General features: G+C 36.4%; 2 protein-coding genes across 2 annotated transcripts in view; both read right to left on the bottom strand.

The window, feature by feature from the left end:
• The window catches only part of LOC107087045 (solute carrier family 15 member 1-like), a 10,936-nt gene extending 4,861 nt beyond the window's left edge, over window positions 1–6,075 (bottom strand). Inside the window, exons 1-11 of the mRNA XM_015378390.1 lie at window positions 5,969–6,075; window positions 5,812–5,840; window positions 5,654–5,738; window positions 4,382–4,523; window positions 3,586–3,705; window positions 3,395–3,494; window positions 715–805; window positions 557–640; window positions 400–482; window positions 220–306; window positions 47–136 (exon numbers count right to left, since the gene is read on the bottom strand). Of these exons, the coding sequence (XP_015233876.1) occupies window positions 47–136; window positions 220–306; window positions 400–482; window positions 557–640; window positions 715–805; window positions 3,395–3,494; window positions 3,586–3,705; window positions 4,382–4,523; window positions 5,654–5,738; window positions 5,812–5,840; window positions 5,969–5,975 (918 nt within the window). The 5' untranslated portion in view covers window positions 5,976–6,075. The remainder of the gene's footprint in view (window positions 1–46; window positions 137–219; window positions 307–399; window positions 483–556; window positions 641–714; window positions 806–3,394; window positions 3,495–3,585; window positions 3,706–4,381; window positions 4,524–5,653; window positions 5,739–5,811; window positions 5,841–5,968) is intronic.
• A 4,773-nt stretch (window positions 6,076–10,848) lies between these two features.
• Window positions 10,849–19,219, bottom strand: part of LOC107087324 (dedicator of cytokinesis protein 9-like) — a 63,289-nt gene continuing 54,918 nt past the window's right edge. The window contains 6 exon segments of the mRNA XM_015378848.1: window positions 10,849–11,662; window positions 13,258–13,396; window positions 15,801–15,901; window positions 15,978–16,168; window positions 16,588–16,798; window positions 17,358–17,504. Coding sequence (XP_015234334.1) covers window positions 11,549–11,662; window positions 13,258–13,396; window positions 15,801–15,901; window positions 15,978–16,168; window positions 16,588–16,798; window positions 17,358–17,504 — 903 coding nt within the window. The 3' untranslated portion in view covers window positions 10,849–11,548.

Genomic DNA, 19,219 nt, shown 5'->3' with positions numbered 1-19,219 from the left:
GATGTTTCTGACAATATTTAGAATGTGTCAGTGGTCAAACATGTACCTGTTGGTCAAAGAGAGCCCAGAACATGGGCAGTGGGATGTAGAGGAACAGCACCTTCAACACCATCTTCACCTGGGCAATCAGGAGTTTCTACACCAAAGCAGGGACAATTATTTCAACATACTTTTAAGACCATTCTGTCATTTATCAACCCTTATTGCTTCTCGACATACATCGTATTTCTCCTCTGCCCAGTCCATCCAGTGTTCTCTTTTGGCGAATTTGGAAGAACGGTGCCGATACCGGTTCTTGATTCCAAACTGCAAAAAAAAAGACATCCTTTCAACGTAAATGTCGTTTTTCAAACAGAGCTTTTGGGTTTGTTTTTTTTTTTCGTTTAAGTTGCCACTTACAAAGATGCATTTGAAGAATTTCACCATGATGTTGCCTGTCGGAGGCGTCTTTATGTACATACCGCTTCCGACGATGAAGACGACTGCAAAACACACGTGTAATTATTCTTAGCTGTTTTCACGGATGAACAATATTCACGTGAAATGAAGTCCTTACTCAGAGCGACCACCATGAGAGCAGCGGGGACTCCAAAGGCCAGTGGGTAGCACTGCTGCTGGGTGTGAATACCACATTTCTGAGCTGGAGACCACAAAACAAACAGTCAAACACCAATAGGACCAATAGGTGTGACGGAAATAAGAATGTGGGCCTGCCTCTGAGGATGGGGGTGATGATGGTGGACAGCAGACTGCCTGCGTTGATGGACAGGTAGAAGATGGAAAAGAAGGTGCTTCTCTGCTTCTCCTGTTGGACACGACAGCTGGCATAAATGTTTTATTTCAATGAACAAGCACTGCCTCTAAAATATCAGCCTGAAATAATCATCAATGATCTAGATTTGAATACTTTGTAAACAGGGTAGTGGCTGTATGATGATGGTGGGGTGCATGTGTTTTATATATGGTGGAAAACAAACCGCTTCCGTCATCCCATAGGAAGATGTGCTGGTGGCATTATTATGTTGGGTTGTTTTTGTTAAGCAACGTCTTTTTTGATTGAATATAAAAGACACAAATATCCTATCCATTATATGGCCCAATAAAACAACAGTGTTACTTCAATTAAAAAAAGTTGCTTTAAACAAAAAAAACTAAATCCTTGACTTCTTTTTTCATTGAAGTGAAGGTGTTTTTTAATTGAGAATATATTTTTTGATTGAATAGGGAATCTGGTTAGCCCGATAAACCGGACTAAATGTGAGATTAAATGTAATTTAGTCTGGCCCCAATGAATGAGACATCGGAAGATTGTTGATTAGAAGAGCCTGTTGTCTTTCAAACATGTCTGTGCCTATTGGCCAACGCTCTGACCAATGAGCGCAACTGACTGTGACGTAGTAAGCGCGACAGGAAGCCGGTGGGGGAGTGGATAACTTGAGATCATGGAGTTGGACTATTGTTGTAGTTTGTGCAAAAAAGACATGCGAGTAGCTGGTGTACTACACCACTCAACACATGTTTTCCAAAGTTCAAATAAACCGTTGTCAGTGGCAGAAAGATTACAGAACGTTTCGATTACACTGGGGAAATCCAAACGAGTCCAATGTTGAATAGACTGGAATGAGATACGCCAATTTATTGGAGGCTCTTCCGCGGAATATAGCCGAGGTAAGCTGACATTATCAGTATATAATTACGACCTGTAACGGGAAAACTATCTACTTAATTTTGTGTCGCGCAGCTTTGTCGTCACACCCTCAAAATACATCTCTGCGTTTTAGATTAGATTAGATGAGCTTTATTGATCTCACAGTGGAGAAATTCACTCGTCACATATTGGCATAGTGATTAAAAAAGGTGCAAACAAGGAGGAAAAAGGTGCAGAATAAACAATATATCTACAGTATATCAAGATAAATAAGGATTAAGGTGCAAGTGTACATGTATCGCACACAATGATAAACAAAATAAAAATAAGAAATAAGAAAATACAAGGTAGTAGCACAGAGGTTTGAGGTGACATATGTACAATCCGGATGGCTTATAAACAGGTGGATTTACTTTTACGTTAAAGTGTAGTAGGTAAGGAACAACGGTGAGGTAGTGGTATGACTATTCTATTCACATTTACTGCACATTCAGCATATTGCACAGAATATTGCACAGTCAATAAATAAAAACTATACTATAGCTGCACAGTGGTTTTTGATTGGCCCACCAGTTCTAGGGCCTGGGGCATTGATTGAGGCTAGACAAAAATGATTTTGGCCGCTAGCGGGTGGGGCTAGTTTACTAGGCTAGAATCTGGACAGTTAAAGGGAAAAGAAATGGAGCCAATCACAAGCAAGGATTGAGAGAAAAACTGTTGGCTAAAAAAAATACTTGTGTTTATGTTCAAGCAGAACAAGAATGATAAACTTTGGGTCTTTTTTCATGTTAGTCTAAACATAAGAATATTTGTAGCTAAAGTGGCATTTAATATTTGGCCTAAGGAATCCTTTATCATGTAGACTGGAGTGATTCAGGATTCTGATTTTCCCCAGCAACATGTGATTTTTTATCCCATCTCTCCTTTGGTTCTTTATATCATTGAGCAATCTTGGTCGCTCACCTTGAACATGTAATAAAGTTCATAAATGAGCTGTAATTGTTAATAAACAACCGGCAGGGATAAAACAGAGATAGAGAAGGTGCTGACCAGGTGGAACGGTTAGCTGATTGACTGTACGTAACAGGAAAGTTAGTGCCTACGTGGATGTTTCCTTTAAACGCTGATAAATTGTGTGAATTTATGGCGCAGGGTTAGAAGTGCTCATTCTGTTGTTGTCTTTTTTATGTGAGCCAGGATGCAGGTTCTAGTGTTGATCATTATCACCCAGTATCAACTACATGAAGTTTAAAGACATCTGTTTTCTGAAGTGCAAAGGTTCCTCCTGCTTCAAAACATTCCCACCACATGATACTGCCACTGCCGTACTTCAGCCATCGGACTTGTAGACTGCCCCCCCATTTTTTAATGCTGTTTGTAGCTTTTGAACACACAGCTTCTGCCTCCCATATCTGTTTATTCACAGTTGATGATTATAATATCGTAATTAGGTTCATATCACACTTCGGTGTAACACAGAACCCCTTTCCTTCCTGTAGAGCTGTGCAGTTTATGCCTGAACATGATTGCTTTAACAAATAACAGCTTTAACAAATAACAGAAGAAAAACCATGATGGTTCCACCACCGTGCTTTACTGCTCTTAGATTCTGCCACACAAATTGCATCAAACATGGGCCAAATGTTTTGTCAGGGTCTTTTTGAACCTTGTTCCAAATGGATAAATATGTAAGAATGAAATAAAATGATTAGTTGAAATCTCTGTTTTGTCTGTGCAATTTTTAACCTGCTCTTCAGAGAACTGGTCCCCTCCAAAGGCAGCCACGCAGGGTTTGATGCCTCCCGTTCCAAGTGCAATAAGAAGCAAGCCCACCATGGACAGAGCTCTGTGGATTATAGAACAGATAACGCACATCGCATACACACTTTAAACACATGCTGGGCCTGTTGTGGGTCACTTGACTGCGTTCAGCTTACACGTGGAGGGCCATGTCGTCAGGGGTGCCATCCTTGTTTCTATCTGTGATGTCATGAATGGCGCTGATGGCCATGATGACCTGCCCCACCGCGTAAACAATGGACAGGTAAATAATGGTCCTGTGCAGAAGGATGGAGACGGAATGTAATGATACGACTAAATTCACAGAATTTCACTAAACCAAACTGAATTAAACTAAAATAAATCAGAACAAATCGAATTAAACTGAAATGAATCCACCTTAAATGAAATGAATTAAATGACTAGAATGTAACTCTGGTTAAGGTGGATTAATATAAACTCGAAGTACTCACATAGACTCAATTTAACTCAATAGGTTTGCATTTAAAATAATTATATATAACAAAAATAAACCTTAATTTGAATTCAACATTATAAGAATGCACTACATAAAAATAGATCCCATTTACCCAAACTGAACTGAATCTAAATTAGTTTAATTAAACTTCACTGAACTGAATTTATTGAACTGAACTTAATTAACGTTGACAGCATGAAACTTAAGTGGTTTAAAGTTAAACCATGAGCTATTTTAAATCTAATCAACTGAATAGATATGGAATTTATTTCATTTAATTTTTATAGTAAATGCAAATGGAATGAAATGACCTGAACTGCAACAAGCTGAACTAAAACCCGGTTAAATTAAAACTAATAAGAAATGAATTGGATACAATTTACCTGAACTTAACCAAGGTTAACTAAACTGAACTTTACACGTATGCAGCAGGATACAAAAAAACCCCTGGAATAAGAAATCGTCAGGAGACTCACTTGAACTTTCCGAGCCATGAGTCGGCAACAATGGCCCCCATGATGGGAGTCAGGTAGCAGAGAGCCACAAAGGTGTGGTAGATGGTTGTGGAGAAGTCATCGTCCCACTTCAGGAAGTACTTGAAGTACAACACCAGCACAGCTACATTGAAGATGGAGATGAAAAGACATTATGAGCAGCTTTACTCCCTTCACTGACCAAACTGCAGCCAAAAATAATGCAGATTATACCAGCTTTATTTAGATTACTCATGCTTTTACTCTGAAAGTCTGGCATTGCAACATAAATATACAAGTTTGGGAAAGAAAACATGTAATAATTCAATTTTATTCCACCAGTCGTGCAAAAAGTATTCAAACGCCCCCTGGAATTTTTCACATTTTGCAACATTCTAACTATAAAATGTAAAATTATATATAAAGATTTTATCTGACAGCAAAAAGTGGTTCATCACTGTTCTTTTTACCACCTAACTTAAGCCCAGATGAAGGAGATTTTACATAAAATGACCTGTACCTGCAGACTTCACTATATATATATATTTATATAGATATATTCTCTGAATAAAACATACAATTTAGTTGCTTTACAGTAAATCTGGAATGAAAATAATCCATAATAATAATCCATTATAAGCTGGTATGAAATAATCCTTTGAATCAATCAGGCAGTAAACTATCCTCACACAGCAATGCAGTCAGTTGCATATTCTATTTCTTTATAAGAAAGTTTTATGTGAATAGAAAATCCCTTTATTGTCCCACAATGGGGAACTTCTGAAAACAGATCTTTTGATGCTGAAAATACATTCAATTAAGGGATAAATGGAGGTAATGGGTGCACAGGATTTTGGAAGCATCAGAGTAAAGCTTTTAAAAGATTGATTGATTTTGATTTTAAGATTGATTGATTTTAAAAGAGGCTTGAAGACTTTTTTATTTAAGCAAGCCTATTCTGCCCCCACATGATTTTTATGATGTTGATTTTTATCTTTGATTTTATTTGCACTGTGTAGCACTTTGAGATTTTTCTTAATGAAAAGTGCGGTACAAATTGGATTTATTATTATTATTATTATTATTATAAAGCGGTCTGAGCATTAATGCACAGCACATCATTTTCTCTTCACATTCAAGAGTAATTTATGTTTGATATACTTTTTTAAGTAGATCCCAAATAATTAATCTAAAAGCATCTAAAACCACAAGTTCTTCACACAATATAGAAATGATTAAAAGCAATATTAGATGTATGAGTGCATGTTGACCCACCTCGCATGCCATAGTAGGAGAAGCGCTCGCAGAACTCGTTGACCACGATAAAAAAGATGCTGAGCGGGTAGCCGAACACTGTCACCTGTTTAAAAGAAGAGTAAAGTGAGGTGGGGACCGTCAGAGCAACTGGGATGAGGTTGGAAACTGGAGCTTACACTTTTTTTCTTGCTCTTCTTCTCTTTATCTGCAGAAAAAATAGCAACAGGGTTTAATGAGATTTGTTATGCTTTTGCTTATAAAGAAAGGCTTTAGTGTGGGACAAAAAAAAAAGGTTTCTTTAACAGGTAAAGAAAGTTTGTGGATGCTTCTCACCTCCCATGGCTGCGGCTTGTTTCCCCTTCAGGTTCCCAAATCAAGCAAATCTTTCAGAAAGAAAAGGGAGGCAGAGATGAATGGTCCAAGATCCAAGACACAACGATTAAATCCAAACCCTCCTCGCTCCTAATCTAACCTCCTCTGGATCTGCTGGAACGCCCACTGATGGTGGACTGTGGACCCAGCACCACATCCCCCCCCACCACCACCTTTATCAAAGCCATATGTTTCTGTTGGGGATTACTTTATGACTCAAGGAACTCAACATCCATAAAGTGATCTTGCTTTGTAGATTAGGGGTCTCAGTCATGAGAGATAATAATGGCAGTAATCTGTGTGCCATTAGATACAAAAAACTGTCTGTGTGTGTGTAAATAGGAGCACAAACCGCTATACAACACCAAAAGCTTACAAAATGTATTTAAAATGATCCTCTGCTTTTCTACAACATTGTGAATGTAAAAGCTTTTAAAATTCCCATTTGATAACATTACAACTGGGTATGCAAAAGATCAAAGCAAATGCTTTTTAGAAGCGATGTGTGGACAGGAGGAGGCTGAGCTAAAAAGAATGAGCAGATCTTCTGAAAAACAACCTATGAATCATGATCAGAGGTGGATAATCCAGGTCTTAAAGTAAAAACGCAAGCTGGTTTTTCTTCCTCCTTTTCACTCAGCCAGGTGTAGTGATGCACTAGGTGACGCTGTTTGCCTTGCAGAAAGAAGGTTCTGGGTTCAGTTCCCGGCCCGGGTTCTTTCTGCATGGAGTTTGCATGTTGTCCCTGTATATGTTTGGGTTCTCTCTGTGTCCTCACCCTGCCTCTCGCCCACAGACTGCTGGACATAGGCTGGATGGATGGAATTAAGCAATTAATTGGAACATAAATATTCTAAAATAAGCAGTGATATGTGAGACTGCGTTGGTTTAATCTAGATTTTCTCTCCCTGTTGAAGAAAAGGAGGCACACAGCATGATCCTGCCAACACCATGTTCAGCTGAACACATATAAAAGCCACATTTTTAGATCTTTATTAATAAAATAAAACAGGTAAAATCTTTATTTGTAATTGGCTTAATAAATTAAAATCCATTCAGTATATTTTTGGGGTTAAAATTTAAAGGCACAGTAGGTTTGTGTCGTCACGGAAGCCGATTCTCTGACCTATAAGGTTTTTCCTCCAGCGTTCCTCCTTACTTCACTGCTGCCAAAGGGGATGGGTTAAATGCAGAGGAACGTTTCTCCAATGTGAAATCAATAAAGTTTAATTATTATCATTAATATTATTACTTACTGTATTTTGCACCATATTTATTTTGCATTGCACTGAACCTTTCCATAGTAATGCCCTCTTGCACCATTATTTTTCAAATTGGTTTTCCTTTTTTCCTACTACAGTATTAACATGAGAATCTCTGCTAAACTTTATAACGGTAATGTTTAATTTCACAGTTGTAAGCTGCTCAGTTTACAGTTGTAAAATGTTAGCAACGTAATTTGGTTTAATTTCGACTATAAAGTTTGTCTAAGTCTGCTTGGCTCCATCCATCTTTTTCCCATCAACAATCCTCACAGCATGATGCCACCACCACCATGTTTCATCATAGGGAATGCCATGTTTAAGCTAATGAAGCTTGAATGCCATAATGTAACATTTTTTGCTTATTATGGTTTCTGTTAACAACATAAAATAAAAAGAATCTAAGTCTGCCTAAATTAAAGTGAATATCTACTAATGAGGTATTTAGAACTTCCCTATTCTGCCACACTGACAAGAGTGGGGAAACCACATTTAAAGTTACAGTATGTCAACATAATTACACTAAAAACATATAATTAAAGACTCACAACAGACACATGATGTGCAGCAGCCCAGATCCCAGCCACAGTGACATTGGTGTGTTTGTTTGTGTGGGTTTTAGGAGAGAGAGAGAGGAGGGGGTGCAGCACAGAAACAAGCAGAAATAGCTGGTCGTTCTGCACAGCGCTGCGGAGCTTTATAGTAGTCAGCTTCCTGATTTCCCTCTCCTCCTGATCAGCGAGTCGGTGACATGCTCTAGCAGCTCCGGTTAGCCTCAGCGCAGGGCTAAAAATCAGTTACACAACAGTACGAAACATCTCTGATGTCCAATTTATTCACTGTTCTTCAACATTTGATCTGAATTGTCATTCAGCAATAGTTTGTTGCCAAAGAGGCTACATTTCTTTGCAGAATTTATGCTTTATCTGATTCATTCAATTAAGTTCTGTTTATTTATATAGCGCCAAATTCACAACACGTCATCTCAAGGCACTTTACAGTTCAACCAGATCATGCAGTCAAATTGATACAAAGTTTTCTATCTAAGGAGAACCAGTTGATTGCTTTGACTCATTGACGTGAATGCAATCCCTCACACTAAGCATGCTTGTAGCGACAGTGGAGAGGAAAAACTCCCTCTTAACAGGAAGAAACCTCCAGCAGAACCAGGCTGATTCATTAGGCGGCCTTCTCAAACTGGATGGTTTTTACCATCATTGAGTGATCCGTGAGGTACATGGGGGGCAAAGTTATATGATGAAATATATAAATGTGCCATTTCCAAGAAATAAATGCATGTAACAGGAAATATGTAGATGTAACATTAACTTATAGTATTAATAAATAAATAGAAATATTGAATAAATCATTAATTTGTAAAATACAGAATTGAAAGAATGTCCCATTGAATAATAAAACAAGATGAATCACATACTTCAATAAAAATAAAAAATTAATAAATGAATGTAATGTGCATAAATAAATATAGCGTCATGTAATTACGTGTTTTTAGAGGGTCGTCGGTCTCTTGCTGGCTAGTTTTTAGGGTCAGAGTTTGGTGGAGCAATGTGCTGATGAAGATTCTCAGTCATCCAGGTCATAGTCATTCCGTAAAAGTTTAAAAAACAATCCACTGGACTTGGTTTCCAAGATTTGAAGACGTTTCGCTTCCTCTCCAGGAAGCTTTCTCAATTCAAATGTCTGAGACATTTGATGGAGTAATAAGAGATGCAAATCGACTTGCTGGATTCAGTCAAACACGTTACATCACTTTAAAACTTGTTGAAGATGAATTTCCTTTTACTTTATTTTCTGTTTTAAATAACTGCTACATCTGTTTATTTTTATATCTGTTCACTCTTCTGTGTGGGTCAACCAAAATGGGCATTCTTAAGCTGACATATGTTGGTCAGAGCGACTCCAGCTTTACTTTAGATGATAATACTGGAGGCTGTTTGAGGAGGCCAACAATGCTGACTGGGGGGGAGACATACTGAATGACTTTTAGATAAAAAAGGAAAGACGGCAGAAACTCTCTGCTCTTTTTCAGGGGGTTCCTCCCCTGGAGATTGCAGAAGACGCAAGGGCCTAATAAAAAGTGAGATCTTCCTGTGCGATTTGTGCTCAATGATTTGTTAAACATGACTCAAATAAATACTGTTAAAGGTATAGAGGAGTGCCCTCTCCACCAGTGTTGCATAAAGTACTGAAATCTCAGAGTCAAGTAAAAGTATAAGTACTTTTCTCCAAAATATTACTTAAAGTCTTAAAGTATCTGAAATGTACTTAAGTATAAGAATTACTGTAAAAATAGATTTACTCAAGTAATGTAGTGAAAAGTATAAGTAAAAAGTAAATGCAGTTTGATTGACATTTTTTTACATTTTGGTAAACTTTGAAGGTTAAATTCACTTAAAATAATATAAACAACCAAGTGTAGGATAAATTTAGACTGGCTTTGCAAAAAAGACGTATAATATTGGTGTTGATGAAGAAGCCCAGGCAAGACCTGACTTTGTAGTCAGTAGGCGGGGTCAAAACACTTGCGTTTCTCTCGCTCGTTTTTTTTTTTTTTTTTTAATTAGTAACTAAACCAAACACTGAAAATGCATCAGAGTAAAAGTATGCAATTAAGTTCGTAAATGTAGTGCAGTAAAAGTGAAAGTTCTCAAAAAAATGTATACTCTTGCAAAGTATAAAGTACTCCAAAATATACTTAAGTACAGTAATGAAGTATTTTTTACTTTGTTACTATACAACACTGCTCTCCACTTAAAAAAATGCACATGCACAACCCTGTACCCGCTCACAATGTATCTATTAAATGCATGCAAGAGCGTGCACGAGCCCATTTCTCCTCGTGCACGCTCTGTTTAAAAGTTGCAAGTTTGCATCGCTCATACAAGCTTATTTTACAAAAGATTAGCAATTTTTCCACTATGTCAGACTCGTCTCCAGTAAGTGAAAATGGAGACAAGGACGTACGACGGCTTTATGTAAACATATCACCAGAATGATTGACAATTATTGGGACTACTTTTTTTGATGATCCACCCAGAAAAAGAACATCCTCCACTAAACCTTTAATGCTTAACCATGTTTCCTTCTTCATGTCCGCTATCTGTGAAACAATACCTCCATCGGATTTGGACTGGGTTAAAAGGGTTCAACAAACTTCAGCTGAGTAAAATGTGAGGAGAGTATATTGCTTTCGTGGAAACAAGTATGATAAAAGGCTTAACAAACACTAAATAAACCAGTTATAATGGATTGATATGCAACAAAAGCAGCTTCAGTTTGTCTAAGAAGGGCGTCCACAACGTTAAAGATGTATTTATGGTAATACTGGAGCATTTTATTTGTTAGGTCAGACATTGATGCTGGTTGAGATGATGAGGCCAAGCATTGGTATCGATGCAATTGTGCATGAGAGGAATAAATGGGGGCATTTCCAAGCTGTTACCATACGACTTGGAGCATAAAACTAAAACGTCTGTATCTTTGCAAAATCCCAGAAAGCTTGATTTAGTTCAGCCTGTTTCATATTTTAAAGAAAGGGAGCAAATATTTACACCATGTTTTATTTATTCACAGTTCCTTAATATATTTACAGACACTGAGTAAAAATCTTTTTTTTTGCCGTTTAATTTAAGCTTACAGCTAATAAAAACACATCTATATTACAGACAAAGAAGTAGCTGAATTCAAATTTGCAAACCCTTGTCCTGGTGATGATCTTCCTCCATCTTTGGCAAAAATGTCCTTTTGTCCTGTAGGTTTCCTTGGTAACCAGGAGACATAATATAAAACAAAATAGGTCCAAATATTGTGATTCACGTGGCTTTAGAGAGCTTATACACAGCTCCATGGGCCTAAAATAGAAAACTGATTTATTTTAAAAAATTAAATACAAAATGTATCTGCTCTACGAGGGTCTTGATGGAAAATCTTTTTCTAAAAAAGTATTTCAAAAAATACTGTACATGATCACTAATAGATGTAGTTTTTGTAAAGCTGTAATCACCATGAACCTAAAAAATACTCCAGTTCTCCGTACGTCGGTTTTCAGTCACAGTTTCCCACTTGCAAAATGCAACAGGAGCTCTTTTAAAGTAAAACGCAACAAGAAATAAAGTCTCCATAGGAAACAAGAAAGAGAACTAGAATAGATGTATATTTTTTTTTGCTGGACACATGGACGGAAATAATGCATCTGTAAATTTTCCCACATTAACGCGTTGGGACGTCAATCGGATGGCTGGCGGTGACGGAGGCCGACTCAGAGGATGGTGGTTGAGGCGTGTGTGTTGGTGCCGGGTGTGCCACTGATGGCGTTAAAGATACCCATAGAGTCAGAGAGAGCACTCCTGGTACCATCATCCACAGGGTAGATCTAGAAAAAGTAGATGTTTCAATTCATTACATTTTAGTGGGATTTTTGAAATTATTTATCAATTTAACATCCAAATTAGGCGATATGCTGTAGATATAAGTGCTTTTCAATTTTGAATTCTCTCCTAAATTAAATTGCTTTGACTATTCGGGCAATAAAAGTGGTCCTCAACTTTACATAGAAAGTAAACAAAATGATGAATTTAAAGTTTAAAGTTTAAAATAAAATTTTTAAATTGAAATTCTGCTCTAGTTCAGATTTTAACTAAAATTCACAGGATGTAAAATTGTATTTCATAGATAAAAAGCAAATTCAAAACTTAAAAATACCAACTCAAACCTTAGACATTTCAAATAAAATGTAAACAGAAAAAAAATTTCTTCTGAATCCTTTTATTTTAAATTTTAATAAAAAAAAAAAGAATTAAAATAATAGCATAGAAATTCAAGATTGGATTCAAATTATGCCATACTTCACATTTCAGATTAAAATTGAACCTTAAATCTAAAATTAGAAGTATTTTTCATGAAAAGTTCAAATTAAGTTCTTTATTTTTATGATTAATGCACAAAAGTTAAAATAAACTATGCTTTTGATTAATTTTTTCAGTTTACCTTTATGTAGAATTTCAATTTCAAATGTTAAATCAATAATTAATCACAGGGTAATCAAATAACTAAATACAGTCAAATGCAAATGCATTAAGATGCTGATTGGTTAAAAAATGGAAACCAATCTATTGTAGTCGGTTTCATTTCAGTGCCTGTTCTGATGAACCGCCTCAATTTGTGAGGTTTTTAGAATAGATTTCGCTTTCATTATGAAAGATTTCCATCAGATACTTTTAGATAATTGGTACGAGGGATTATTAAGAATTTGGAAAATGAATTCCTCAACTCAAACATATAAAATCTAATACCTGACCCAAACGAAGATAAATGGTATTTTTTTTATGAATGGCTTAGAAAAAAGTTGTGCCAAAAACAAAGCACACAGTATTATTGAAGGCTCTATAGAACTTAAGCTTAGTCGAATAACAATGCAAGGCATGCTCATGCAGGTAAACACCACAACATAGCGGCAAAGAGATGCATGCAGGCTGAATGAATCATTGTTAAAAACAGACGTGGCTTAAACGCACACAAAGAAACACAGCACAGGAATTTTAATTCATTCTGGGACCCGATTAAAAAAATAAAAATCATATCTTCATACACTCGCTTAATTTAAATCACAGCCTAATTAACTAAATCATGCTGCAAATACACATCATCTCGTCTCGTTGTTGGAGGGGAATTAAAAAAAACACTTTTTCATTCTTTTGCATTCAAAAGTATTTATGAAATGACAGCATTACCATCCAATCTTCTCAGCGGCGGCAAGAGGAGAGCAGAAGAAAGACATGGTTAGTAAGTAAAGTTCCCAGCAGAAAGTAGCTCTATGTTAAGGTACGTCATGTGCTTTAGTAGCAACTAAAATGGACGGATAGAAGCATCCTTATTGTTGGATGATTCAAACCAAAGCACGACTGTTTTGCTGAAAATCGGACTAATAATTATATTGCATAGGGCATCTTCTAAGATGATAATCCCTACCTGTTCGTGCATGATGCTGGACAGCTCTCTGATCATGTCCCTGTAGTTAGCCTTCATCTCATCGTGATACTCCTGCTGGTCTTCTTTAATCAGGCGTTCATTCACACCCAGTGCATGGCCGCAGGTGTCCACAAACTGCCTACAAATTTGAGAACAAATGCATTGATTTCATCTGTTATTTTTTTTCTATGCAAAATCAATACAGAATAGGGCAAAATTGGGAGGTGGAAAGAAATGAATTCTTAAATTTGCACAAATAATGTGAAAAACTTTGTTTTGTTTTACTACATTTATTACATACTGGTGTATAAGTTATATTTTTGGTCTTTTATTATATGTTTTTTGCCCAGTTTGCATTAAATAAACGCTTCTGTGTATTTAAGACTCGGTAAACAAGGGATTCAATGGAGGGGAGCGACTGTGGATCTCCCAGCAAAGCTTTAAAAATAATAAAGAAATATCCAAGCTGTGTGAAAATGTGCAAAAGATATATTTAATTAATTCCAAGAGTAATAAGAAATTTCTCAGATTATAGCTTGAATCACAGAGGGATTCAGCTGTTGCTGTGAAGCTGATCAATGCGTGAGAACACATCCTTACTATCACTGACACTAATAGCAGCAATGCTAAGTTAACTTTTTTTATAGTACAAACATTATATATAGATTAATGGATTGAAATTAACAGCTGATAGAATCCAGATTCAAATTCAGATTAAATTCAGATCTAAAATGATGCACTAACAGGGAAGCAGCTTTCTATGTTTAATTTGCTTTTATTCCCATCAGAGGGTTTTAGCCTGTGACTTTCTAAGCTTGATGAAGAGTCCCTGTTTGCGTTTAGTAAGAAAATATTTTATTTTGTCCTTTATTCTGTTAGGATTAACTAGAACTTGGGTTGTCTTCATCCACGCTGAACGGCAGCTTTACTGCGAGGCAAGGGTGTAGCTTTATAATGAAAGTTGGTGGGGGCACTCTAAGGGTGGGGGCTCGACCTGAACGCTTTCATTAGGTTTTTGTATTTTCCAAAAATGAGACATATATTTATTGAATGCTTTCCTATTGTTTAGAACACAGGAGAACTATAATACACTAATATTTATATTTATAGATAGTTAAAAAGATGCCTTTTAGTGCATTATATATACATATATATATATATATATATATAGGGACGAGGAATTGTTGTATGAAATAATAAGAAATAAAAGTTGATTCCAGAGTCCAAATCGATATATCATGCATCCCTAGAAGTACAATTTCAATTCCATCCATCCAGAAAAATATATGGATATGCTGCACTTTAAATATAGCATAGCATTTTTTTTCTTGTAAACCTTCTGGTAAACTTGGGGATATATTTTATTGCGTGTTGCATATCCCAGTAAATCTGTTTCATCTTTAAATCTGCAACTCTCCTTACTTCTCTCTGTGCTGTTTGAAAAGATTTATGAACCTCTTCACTAATATAATGATGCCAGAAAAGAAATTTCAAGATATGTAGAAGTTCTGCACTCTGATTCTATCTGTGCAATAAGAAAACATTTTAACCTGTAACAGGAAGTCATGGCCCTCTGAGAAGCCAAGATTTTCTTAAGTAGCAAAGTAGAACACAACATTTAAACTATGTTTTCTGCAGCTTCTTACATTATAATACTAACTTGTATAAACTTACAATCTGTTTTATTTATTTTTAGCTGAAAAAGCTCTGTATGTCTAACAAACAGATTTTTTAGTGGCATCTCTAAATAAAAAAACTTTTACTTGAAATGCGACCGCAAATCAGATGTCTCAAAGCGACAGATCCGATGATGTCACACCAAGAGGCTGGACAAGGGAGCAGCGCAAGAGAGGAAAAATAAAAAAATGAACTTAAAACGCTCTGAACACAGATAGCTGTGCCCAACTCTGTTACCTTTGGCTAAAGTAAATGAGAGGAAAAAAAGCGGAAATTATTGGTGGGGACATGTCCACCCCAGTCCTTCAGAAAGTTAAGCCTGTGCTGCGAGGCATTGCAGGACGTCATGTAATTCTTTTACCGCCAGCAGATGGTGACACATCTGTTTATTTCTGCTCATTACACCCACTGCTGGAATTCTATTTAGACTATAAAAGGACCATCTGAACAGTAGCAGGAAGAACACCTAGTTTATATAACCTTATTTTAATATCATCAAATAATAGTAATAATAATAATAATTCATTTAATTTATAATGCACTTTTCACCAAAAAGGCCTCAAAGGGATACAAAAAAAGCATTTGTGTTTCTCCTCCATTTTTTCTATCAACTCTTAGCATCTTTTTGAACCTGCTGAAGACTGTTTTTGCTCCATAAGGTTGGTGGATTTAGGGGAGTGTGCAGAACGTTTTAAGTAATTTTCTCCAACCTCATAATAACAACCACAATTCAGAGTAAAGGGGAACAAATAGCTATGGGTGCCACCACTGATCAAAAGTAGATTTGCTAAAAAGAAATCCTCCTCCTCTCTCTGTACATAATATAATGTCAACAGTTCGATTTAAGTTTTTCCAAGAATCTGTACCTGAAGACTTCTTTTAGCTGTTTGACTTTGTTGTCCGGATATTTTTTGGCACTGCTGTCATCTAAAAAGGCTCTAGCATATGCCAGAGGGCCCGCGTTGACCTGCAAAACAACCAAGGTCAAATGATTTATGGGTTGTTTTTCCCCTTTCAGCATGACTGAGCCTTTTCTGCCGTACCTGAACACTGATGCTGCCCTGCAGCTTGAGCTGCAGGCGGATCATGTCCACCTCGGACGCTGAGCACAGCAGCCGCAGCTCGGCCACCTTGGCGCTCATCTCGTCTATGGCCACCTCTATGGGGCTCAGGTCGCTCTGGTGCTGGTACATGACTGCGATTCGCTTCTTAACGTAAGGGAAACAGTGGGTTGCTGGGCGGATGAGAAAAAACAGGACATTTTTTAAAAAACTACTACCTCAGGCACTGTTAACCCCTCATACATAGCGGCGCTTCTCTCATCTGTACGGCAGTATTACTACAGGATATTGAACTGTGCTAATTAAATTTAAATAGTCACAAAATAGTCGAGTCATGAAGAGAAAACATGGTTATTTGCAGAGCTAGATAACAACTGAACCTTGAGATGCAATGGATAGAAGAGTAATAAACCCCACCTCACCGTATCTGATTAGATTTACAGAGGTTGGCAGACAAGTGGCACTTTATAATCAACAACAACAACAAGGAACTTGTTGCTGACATCTGATTCCAATGTTACACCGATAAGCAGCGCTGGCCTAGAACAATGCTGCATCATCATCAACAAAAAGTGACCCCAGCAGAACCTACTGGTTAGTATTGTGCGTCTTTTGCACTGCTCCTCCACTCCCCCCTGCTTCTTGCCCGAAACGGTGAACGGCGTCTCGAACACGAAGCGCCGGATGTTGTGGCTTTTCTCAAAGTCAGTCTTTCGGTCGTCCAGCTCCTTGTCGTCCAGGTAAGGCGTAACATGAGTCACCTGGATGTAGGCATACTTGGAATCCAGGTCTTTAGGGTTGACCTGTGGGTGCAAAAGCGAGAAACGAGGTTTTAGCCATTTTTTAAACATAAATGTAGCTACCGGTAGTTTGGTTTAACGCTTAGTGCTCACAAACCCAAACAAACAATTTTGCACCTATGTTCTTCCCAAGCAACACAACCACAGTTCTTTACAGTAACTCGTAAGTAAATGCAACAAAAATCTCTTGAAATTTTTTATTTTTTTTTCCCTTTTATACTTGAAAAAGCCATATAAAAGCACAAAAGGACTAATTGAGAAAGAGATGAAATGAGCGTTTGTTTGGAAGTAGCAAAAGGCCCAAACAATCAGCATCCTGAAGCAACTTATATAAGATTTGTTATTAGCTTAAGTTGAAAGGTAACTTAGATGTTTGTGTTTACTTTTCCCAACATACATAGTAACAACACAATTACCTCAAACTTGTTTATATAATTGTGTCCCACTTTTTTTTAATCTTAAATCACACATCCTCTTCCTTATCAGGCTTCTAGGAACCCTGATAAAGCTGCAATAAGTGCATAAAGTTCGCTAAGTAGGTTTGCTTAGTCCTCAGTTCCACCTTGCCAGAATCCTGAATGATCTTGACGTTTTCGGGGCCAAACTTGTCAGAGTAGAGCTTCAGAAGCCTCTGGGAGATTTCAGAGAGGGGGGTAAACTTTGGCTCCTTGTAGATGTATTCCTTTCCGTCCTCATCCTCAAAGAAACCCTGCAGTAAACGAAGAAATTAAATTATTTTCTATTTATATACAGTAGATAACTCTTATTGATAAATGGGCCTCCGATTTTAATTAATTCTAACTAAAGGCACACTGTTCACTTTTTCCTACACTGTGTTTCATATCCTCCCACTAAGTTACACTGCACACATATGAGATTTGTTGAGGTTTTTTAAGAACATTTCTCAAATATCTACACATAGAAGGAGAACTAACCTTAAATAAAAGGTGAAGAGAAGCTTAAGCTGCTCTTTTCAAATAATAAATACAGTGGTAGTAGGAAACCAGGTAAGTGAGGGAGTAAAGGTTAGTAAATAAAGAGCATCGGAGGGGAAGAAATTTCATCCTATGATAAATCTCAGTGCTCTATGGTAAAATATATCTTCCATATAAAGACCTAAAAACATTTTGAAACATAAAATCGCTGTGGTGAATGTAAAGTAAGACTAAACAATCTTGTGTTCAATGAACAGCAGGATTTAATTTTCATAAAAGACACTTTTAAATGGATTTGTAAACATTTTATTCTGAATTTGTAAGAGTTTCAACAACTAAAAAATTATAAAATTAAAAGAAATACAAAGAAGTCAGTTTTGGTACATTATGTTTAAACTGCAACCTACAGAGGATCAACTTGGATGACTGTAAAGACACAAAGAGGCGGTTTGCTAATTAAAAAAGCCCGGAGGGACATATTTCATGATCATGAGCTGACAGGAATAAAACTAAAGATTTAATCCCTGAAGTTTTCCATACTTCCATACTAAACCTTAAACTGCTTAAGAAGTCTTTAATGAATAAAAGTAAAAAGACTGAAACCTTTTCCATAAGATGTAGCAGAGCCATCTAGTGTCAGAGTTGTAGACTGCAACTAAATAGTAATTTTAAGTTTTTTTATTGCTTATTTAATTATCTTTAAAGTGTGTAAACACTAGGGGTTGTCGCAAAAATTAAAATTACAAACTATCGATACCCAGGAAAATGTTCTCTACTGGACACCATTTGTGATACCATGGAAATAAAAAAATGTCGAACAATTAAAATTATGGGTGCAACTAAAAACTATTTTGCAAATCGATTAATCTGTTGATTATTTTTCCAATTAAACCAGGTGAAATTAAACACTTGAGGAGATCTGGAAAGGGCACATTGACAGATATTTTTTTTTTTCAATCTTAAATGCAAAATATTTATATATATTTTTACAATTTTAATATAATTACTGCTCTACTGTAAGTGGGTTGCACTGCCAGCTAAAGGCATTTTTTAGTCTCTATAGTCCAGTTAACGAATATTCGATTACTTCATCAGTTGACGATCATTTTAATAATCGATTAATCACAGTTTATCTGAGCAATTGCTTCAGCCCTAATTAAAAGCATAAAAAATGTGTTTAATAACATGAAAAACTTCACCTTTTTTTCCAATCTCAACATTGAACATCCTTTCTCAATAGTTTTTGTTATTAGTTAATCAAATCTGCAAATACATGTAAAATAAATAAGCTAAATTTAACACAATTACAATATTCAAAGGTTGTTTGAGGTTTTATTCTTTAAATGTGAAAATAATCTAGAAATCTAAAATAAACAATAGCAAAAATATGCTCTAATTTAGTATAGATGCTTATTTAGTATTATATATGGATGCAGCGTTTAGGTTTTAATACTTTTCAGAGCATCGCTGCTTTTGACAACCCGTGTAA

The sequence above is a fragment of the Cyprinodon variegatus genome, unplaced genomic scaffold, assembly GCF_000732505.1.
Source record: "Cyprinodon variegatus isolate N-32 unplaced genomic scaffold, C_variegatus-1.0 Scaffold9, whole genome shotgun sequence".
Taxonomy (NCBI): Eukaryota; Metazoa; Chordata; class Actinopteri; order Cyprinodontiformes; family Cyprinodontidae; genus Cyprinodon; species Cyprinodon variegatus.
Note: the sequence above shows the minus strand (reverse complement) of the source record. Positions and strands in the feature narration are given on the sequence as shown.